Source organism: Labrus bergylta, chromosome 2 (genome assembly GCF_963930695.1).
Source record: "Labrus bergylta chromosome 2, fLabBer1.1, whole genome shotgun sequence".
Taxonomy (NCBI): Eukaryota; Metazoa; Chordata; class Actinopteri; order Labriformes; family Labridae; genus Labrus; species Labrus bergylta.
The window spans coordinates 29,528,480-29,537,368 of record NC_089196.1 but is presented as its reverse complement, the minus strand read 5'-3'; the positions used below and the strand labels follow the sequence as shown (position 1 = coordinate 29,537,368).

The window sequence follows — 8,889 nt, the reverse complement described above, 5'->3', positions numbered from 1 at the left end:
CACACACACACACACACACACACACACACACACACACACACACACACTGAGCCTCTTTCATAACAAGACTCCTCCAACCTCAACAACTCTGGACCTTGGAGTTCAATCATTCACTCCGGCTCCATCCCTCTGTGAAGTCTTCATGGGGTGGAGACAGGAGGGAGCAGAGAGGATGGTCCATGAAACGTCACCACCACTCCCCATCTCCCGGATCTGATGTCGACAGGGAAGGAGCAGAAGTCGCTGCATTTTTGCGCACTGAATGTAAACCCGGGTAAAGGACTGGAAACTGGGACTCTTTCTGTATTTTTTTGTCTTCCAGGATTGGATGATTGTCGTCGGATTGCAAAAAAAAAAAACTTAAGAGGAAGTCCTCGCTTTGTGTTTTGCGCGTCTGCCTTTGCTTTCGTGTCTCCTTGGATGTTGCGCCACGCTGCATAGCGTTTGCCATCTGGCCCGCGGGTAACAGCGTGCAGTTTACAGGCAACCTTTACACTCATTTGGACCGTTTTCAGTGGCTTGCATCGCGCCATGTCCTTCTGCCGGACTAGAGCGGACAATGAAGTTATGGGATAGTCTGACCACTTGTTTGATACTGCTGAGCGCCACGGTGCACGCCAGCTCGTTGCTCCGCTCCACCAAGAGGGGAGGGCGCGCCGCCGAGGGTCCCCTGGAGCTCCCACCGGTTCAGATCCGTCTGTCACTCACCTCCCCGGGCATCAGCCGCGCTCGGGCGGACACAGCGGACTGGGAGGAGACGCTGGCTGGAGGTGAGAATTTTACGCGTCTGTCGTCTGTATGGAGTGCCATGGAGTGTGTACTCCGCAGACTGGCTTACTCTTGGATCCTTTCTATTTCATTACTTGTTCTAGTCTTCTAAAAGAGATTTTATATGAACTGCTGAAAATATGCAGAAACAGCCACTCTCTATTTGCATGTTGTGGCTGAATGTGGTGTCCAGTTCCAGTTCCAGTCATCGACATATTTGCAGAAATGTCTCATTCTGGACTCTGACTTTAACTGGCCTGCCTCATTTTACAACTTCATACCTTTTTAACTGCATAACTTTATGCCCACCTCTCTTTTCCACAGCATTCACACAACATGCTAATTAGTATTTTCTATTTTGAATTATTTTCTTACTAATTGAATAACTGTTTAGTTTATAAAATGCTAAATTGTAAAAAAAAAAATAGTTGTCCCTATATTTAAAATAGGCAAATGTGAAGACTGAAAATCGCATAATTTGTCTGACTTGCAGCTTTAAACCAAATCATATACAATTCATTGGCAAAGCCTCACAAATAGGAAGCTTGTAGATTTATATTCCAGTGATGCAGATATTGGTGAATCATTTTGGTGTTGTGTTATATGCTACACGGCTAGTTGCTGCTGTTCCTTTAATGCCTCAGTGCTTTAAAACATATAAATCCTGTTGTATAAATAAGGATGGGATCCATTTGTAACTTGGATGAATCAGTCCGAATGGAATTTCTCTGCATGGAAAAAAAACATTGTGTACCATTTGCACATATCTGACATAACACTGTACGGTCCAACTGTCAGTTTGAGGTGTTAAAGTGAAACAACATGTGCTGGAATACCAAACATTTCCTTGAAAGAATCCCGTTTCTCTGCATGTGTTTCAGACATCATGGAGGAGCCCCCACAGGAGGAATTTGAAGACGTGGTGGACTTCATCAGGGTGACCATCAGTCGAATACGCCGCTCCTCTTCATCCACCGTGTCCTCATCTACCTCCTCGCCCGCCGCCCTCTCTCCCTCCGAAGAGGACTCGAGCAGCCGGGCTCGACACAGGAGGGGGAGGAAGAAGGGGGCGAGTCATCAGAGCCGGACTGGAGGACGACTGGGGGCTACGGGGGGGGAGACGGGGAGGAAAGTGAGAACTAAGGGACGAGGGCAGGGCTGCATGCTCAAACAGATCCACCTCAACGTGACCGACCTCGGACTCGGGTACCGCTCCAGCGAGGAAATGATCTTCAGGTACTGCTCGGGACCCTGCAGGAAGTCGGAGACAAACTACGACAAGATCCTTTACAACCTCGCTCACAACAGGAGGCTCCCCGCCAAAGACTCGCCCCCTCAGGCCTGCTGTCGACCAATAGCGTTCGACGATGACCTCTCGTTCCTGGACGACAACCTCGTCTACCACACCGTGAGGAAACACTCTGCCAGAAGATGTGGCTGTGTGTAGAGAGCGTGAACTGGTGTCGAGCTTTGTCTGATTTTTACGTTCATTCTGACTGATGTTGAGTGTTTTTTTTTTTCCCTCCACATTTTTCTCACTAACAGGAAACTCTCTGACCGTTATGGACTGAACTCCTTTTTGCGGCAACTAGTAAACGTATCTGGTTACTTTCCAGATTCAGTAACGCCGTTACAGTTACTGACATTTAAAAGCCAGCGTTACTCGTTACTTTAAGCTATGTGAAGATTAAGGTTTATTGATATTGATTCAGCGTGCCAGGTTACACACAGGCAGGCGATCATTCAGCCGTGAAGTCTCTGTCTCAGAAATAGCGACATTATTTTCCCCCTGCTCGTGTTAACTGACTGTAAGAACAAAGCACCGAGCTAAACAACAAACCGCTTCTAGAGAGCCCGCTGCTGCAGACACCCGAGATCCAGGTTCAGTTCACGTTAGCTCAGCGGACTTTAAGGATTTAAAGCCCCGCCTTCTCCACAATCTGTAAACCGGACTATAGACATAGACAAGGTATGTTGTCTGCGACGTGCTTCATATCAACTGTTGAGTGTGTCGTCTTCAGAGATCTCATTAGTGAAATACCTACAAACTGCAACACTAAATAATGTGAACATCAACATGAGGATGGATGTAAAAAAATTAAAAAAGTAACGCTTAAGTTACTTTCCCAAGTAAATAGTTACTTTTATAATGCAGTAGTGTTGTAGTCAAGACCACACTAACCGAGACCAAGACAGACCGGAGACCAGACTGCTCCAAGACCGAGACAAGACCAAGACATTAAGGGATCAAGACCAAGACCAAGGCAGGGCAAGATTGAGACAACACCAAGACCATAAATATCACGCGTGACGCTCACACAGTTTGCAGCTGTAACCGGGGGATACAAATCAAACTACAAATGAATTGACATTATTTGTTCTTTTAGAAAGAGGGGGTTTACTTCTAATCACAGTAATGACTTTGTAAAAAACAGCCTGTCAGTGGTGGTCTTGATTTAAAATCCGGAGTCCGCCTTGTCTGAGGCAGAGACAAGAAAAATGATTTTGAAACCTCCAAAAAGTGTTCTCGAGACCAAGACAGATTTCGACTACTACAACACTCAGTTACCTTTTGATAGTAGTGACTGTAACGTGCCCAACACTGTTTATGTGTGAAGCCACATTTGCCTTGAGTCCATCAGTAGAGGAGTTCATAAGAAGATGAGGGGGTTTCAATACACTTTGACAATATGTTCATATCAGGATTTGTTTTTCAGCTCGTTGGATTATTAACAGTTCTCACAGTGCTGGTGTGTTTCTCAGTGGAAGAATCATTCTGGACTCATTCTGTCTACCATGAAGGGCATCTGTAACATGGAACATATTATACATGTATGAAATGTATTTATGAAAGCTTTTATTTTATTAACTTATTCATATTTATTTTGTTTTCCTAAAAAGAATAAACTTTATTTATTACAGTGATGTGACATCTCAGACTCTGCCAAAGGTTTAAATCAAACACGTCTATACATTAAATATAAAAGAAGTAAAAGACGGTATGGGTCACATGACAGAAGGTGTCCATGTGGAGCTGTTGGTGCGTTTAGTGTTTCTTCCCAAACGTATTTTCTTGTGTTTCCATGTATTTCCTCCTACAACGTTTCAAATTTTGAATTTAGTGATGTCTTTCTAAGAGCTGGTACACTCACCTCTGAGTCTGTACACACAGCTATCTAACATGGATGTATAATCTCAGAGAAGCAGGCAAAGAGGTGGAGCTGTGGTGGGCTGTAAAAAATATCTTGTTCACTTAAACACACCAATCTAGTTGATCATCTTGCTCTCATGCTCCAAATGATGAAACCAGTTTAAGGTAACAGGATTGAGCTGCATGTACGAGGAGAGCATGCAGACGCCACCTGACCGACAGGGTTCAAACCAGGAACCGTCTCGCTGTGAGGCAACAGCGCTAACCACTGCATCACCGTGCAGCCCCAATACACTCTATATGTATGGTTCTTTATTGTTTGAGTCTTTTTAGGGTGAGTTCACTACAAAAAGCCGTTCTCTACGGTGGCTGGGAAGTTCAAAGCAAAATTACAAAGTGTGAAACACTTTCACAAGTTTTTTTTTTGATTTATTTTTGGTCTTTTTGTGCCTTTAATGGAGAGACAGGACAGTGGATAGAGTTGGAAATTGGGGAGAGAGAGAGAGAGAGAGAGAGAGTGGGGAATGACATGTGGGAACGGAGCCACAGGTGGGATTCAAACCTGGTACGCCCGCTTGGAGGAGCCTCCATATATGGGGCGCGCGCACTAACCACTGCGCCACCAACTCCCCTTGAAAAACTTTTTTTGTCAAACTAAATTACAAAACCAGAACACTTTCACCAAGAACAAAACAAATTTACGTTTGATAAAACAAATCTACAAGATGTGAAACACTTTTACAAACGCTGAGACAAAAGTACAAGTGGCAGAACACTTTGACCGGTCCCCACACAAATTTACAAACGACAGAATTTGACGGAAAGGGAACGTACCAAATGCAGGAATTGACCCGGAAGTGATTGGGTGAGGGGTCAATTTCTTTGTTTTGACGGAAATTTTGTTTTTCAAAATGTAAATTTGTGATTCACATTCTGTAATTTTGCTTTGCACTTCCCAGCCACCGTAGGTTCTCCTATAACTAGCCTTTCTCTAACTGATCCATAAAGGTTTAAACCTGATTTAATGTAAAAACTAGACATTGATGAAAACAGAATTCAGAGAAAGAAGAAACCTTCAGAAGAAGCAGAGATGAATGGTGTATTTCAGACACCCTTTGTGTAACAAAGAGAAGGACAAAAGAGTCCTCTGTAACACACATAGATGAAGAGAAGCGGATGTTATCAAATGACAGGAACAGGCGTTAAACACAGAGGAGAAAAGAGAATCTACACCTACAGAAACTATAGAGTTAGAATAAAAGGAAGGTGAGACGATCAGGGAGGGATGGAAGACAGATTGTCGGTGACGATTGTTTAAACATCTTACGACATAAAGAACACAACACACAGGAGGATGAGGAATGGAGACGGACGCGCTGGAACAGAAAGGGAGGACAACGAGAAGACAGCGTGATTAAACGGTTGCAGGTATCCAGAGGAGGGAGAAAAAAAAGAGGTAGAAGTCGGAGCACATGAGAAGAGAAGTGTACATCTTGCTTAATGGATGTGTGTGGTCGATATCTGATCCGACCTCGCTCTCTCACATTACACAGGCCGTCCCGATGCCTCCGTCTCCCCGAGCTGTGAGTCACAGCAGTCTGGTTAGACGACTAACAGGGCCAAACTGTGCAGACAAGCTTTCAGTTCTTTTTAATGGAACTCATGATCTCTGCAAAAAAAATGACACTTTGAGGGGACGGCGTTAGCCCGGTGGTTAGTGCACGCGCCCTGTGTGCGGAGGCTGTGGTCCTCCAAGCGGGCAGCCCGGGTTCAAAACCAACCTGTGGCTCCTTTCCTGCATGCCATTCCCCATTCTCTCTCTTTCTCCAATTTCTGACTTCACCCCCTGTCCTGTCTTCATCCGACATAGAAAACTAAATCTGGACTGTCTTCAGACATTTAACAGAAAAGCTGACGTCTCAGAGAATGACAGAACGGATGGAAAAACTAAAATTGCATTTAATTTTCTACCTCACCCAGATCACACAGAGAACACTTTCTAATATGTGACATGTTCCCACTGCCACTCCCTCTGGTGAGGTCAAAGGTCACATAGGGATCTGGATCATACGTTCTTTTGATCAAATCATAGGCTACATAAATATTGGAGACCATCCTTATCAAAGCTCCCTCGCTGAAGAAAAGTTATCAGACAAATCCCAAAGAAACATTTGTTTATATGTTCTTTTCATCCGACATATTGATTGATCTATTCTACAAACGCACCATCCTTCATGTTGTTATCTCTATATAGCTAACAGCTGTCCGTGTCGTGCTTTGCCTCTGTGCACTTCCTGTCAGCACCTCGGACTTGAAGCTGTTCGTTTACACTTACTGACGTTGTTTGCTTTTCTTTAGATCCTCGCTTGTGTTGTAATTACTCTCTGAAAGCTTCTGCTAAGTGAATTGTAGAATTGTATCTTGAGATAAATTAGTCGAGATTTAAAAAACAACGACTGTAAAGTACTCATTATCACAGGAACAGAGAAGGATAAAATGAATGTCTGCTTCAGGCTTCCCTAAAAATGAGCCGCAAGTTGAATTTAATTCTAAGCTTTTAAGCTAACTAAGAATCACAGCATACACTTTCCAAAGACTTATTTCATTTTGAAACTTTACGTCCCGTGCAGCCATTAACTGTGGTCTTCTTCTGCTGGATCAATTGATCTCTTTCTGGATAAAGCATGATGGTGCTAAATGGTAAATCTTTCAGCGGTGCACAAAAGAGGAAATCATGAGAGCTACCTGCCGGTCAGAGGATAGCGTCATTAGTCCGATGAGTGTTCAGCTCCTTTGTTCACGGCGTGAGAGGATCATGTAATGAAGGATGATGTTGCACAGGAGTGTAATACTACACAAGTGATCACAGTTTAAGGGGTATGGTGTTCCAAAGAGGTGCTAAATACTGGCACAACTCAACATGCAGATACATGGTGTTACTTTAGGACTTAGGCCTCAATCAGCTACATTCACACATGCACAGAACTCGACATTTCCCCAAAAATCTTCAGGTGTGAGTGCAAACAAATACATTTTTCACCCTGACTTAATCCAGATGTTTTTCTTCCAGCCATCTTGTAATTAATCCGCAAGCAGTCAGGGATGAGCAGATGTATAAAAACACAGCAGGAAATACTCAGGAAAATTCACTGCAAGCAAGTGGTAAAGGTTTGTGATATCTAAATCCTGAAACCAGGCGTGACTGAAGCTTCTTCATGCCATGATCTGTTCGCCAACATCATCATCGTTTCATTGATAATGTATGTATAATGTGATAATGATATGATGGCAAAAAACTGTCATCATATTATTGAACTCTGTTGCTTTGTCTGCCACCTTGGATATGTTGTACACATTACGCTTCAACTTCCACGGCTCCTTTAAGGTCATATCTTTCCTCTTAAGACCCACACTCCGTCTGACAGGGAAAATCTCATATGGAGTCTGCACACAAGATAATTATCTTCTTGTTCCAACACGTTATCATCTACAGTAACTTGTGTGCATAAGATATACGCTGTGCACGCTGTAGGTTAATATCCTGTGTGCACAAGATGTCTGTCTAACTTGTGCATACATAATAATGATCATGCACGCACATGATTTTTCTGACTTCTGTACATAATGTGAAAAGGCAACTTTGGTCATTTTCAGGACAAGACTGACCTGATCTTTTCTAGACTTTTTCAAGGAGTGCATGTGTGAAAGAGGCTTTCCTTTTTCTCTAGTTCATGTGAAAATGTCAAACCGTGCAAAAGGTTGTTGAATATGAGATTCCTTCCCAAAGCAGTCACTATAAGTAGGGTACTTCTGAAAGCTCACTGCACTACAACATTATAAATCAATTTGTGTTTGTGTAGTCAGAGGAAAACATCTCAATAAAACATTTAAATCCATTTTGAGTTGTTCTCCATAAAGATATTTTCAGTAGTTAAGCAGTTAGAGGCCTTTTGTTGTCAGGGGGGATAAAGAGGGCACGTGAAGTTCATCTGATGACACTGCTGTTAAAAGTTGACCTTTCAGAATCTCTGGAGAGTCGTCGGTTTCCTTTGCCTCTCAGCCTCCGGGTTCATGATGGTTTCAAGATTTACTTTTTCAAAAAATGTCTCCACGCTAGCTCACATTCTCATCATTCAGTTCGAAATCAGTGACCAGATTGTTTATAGGAAGCAGCTGTGGTCAGAGCCTGCAGTCCGCCATCATTGTGAGAAAAAAAGATGCAAACGATAACTGAAATGCAATCACGGTTATATCAGACATGTCATGGGGTTTTCATGACGGATCTGTCAGACCACAAGAAACGCTTTGTGACTCTGCCAGTGTGACTCAGGCTGGATGATGAGTAAATTGTCAAGACGACCACAAAGACAGGAAGCAGTCGTTGCAGATGATGATATCAATACAGTCTGAGAAATATGACAAACAAATCTGTTTCTTCTGTTTTTAGGACCAAAAGAACATAATTATCTTGTTATCTTTAAATAAACACTTGTATTACAGAGCGAGGGAGTTAATTTCAATTGTTTTCTTCAGATCTTGACATGTTTTTCTCTGAATCTATCACAGCTGATGTTACCATTAAAAAAAAACAGATTCATTCATCTCATTATCTCAAAATAACAGAGCTTGTTTCCTTGTGATGAAAGGATAATTGTATATATTTTTTTGTATTCCAGATAAATGAGTTGAGACCGGTAATATATCGTCATCACGGAGCATGTCTGCTTTGGGCTTCCGTATTTAAAAAGTATTTTAATTGAAATTCTCAAAAACAAACTTCTGATTTCTTAAAGTCATAAAATAAAAAAAACAATAGGAGGAGAGAGGTTAAGGGGTTTAAGCTCTTAGGTTTTGCCTTATTTTAAAAGCAGTCTAAAGAAAAACTATCCCGTGATCTGCCAATGTGGAACTTCAAACACTGCAGTACCTCAAGTGTCCACTTGAGGCTTACTGCAAACTCCAAGGAATCA

General features: G+C 42.6%; 1 protein-coding gene across 1 annotated transcript; it reads left to right on the top strand.

Moving 5' to 3' along the window:
• Positions 1-214: 214 nt before the first annotated feature.
• Positions 215-3,693, top strand: LOC109989157 (glial cell line-derived neurotrophic factor-like). The gene is made up of 2 exons (XM_065962442.1): positions 215-770; positions 1,650-3,693. The coding sequence occupies exons 1-2, from the start codon at positions 560-562 to the stop codon at positions 2,213-2,215; spliced, it is 777 nt and encodes a 258-aa protein (XP_065818514.1). The 5' UTR covers positions 215-559; the 3' UTR covers positions 2,216-3,693.
• The last annotated feature ends 5,196 nt before the right edge of the window (positions 3,694-8,889 follow it).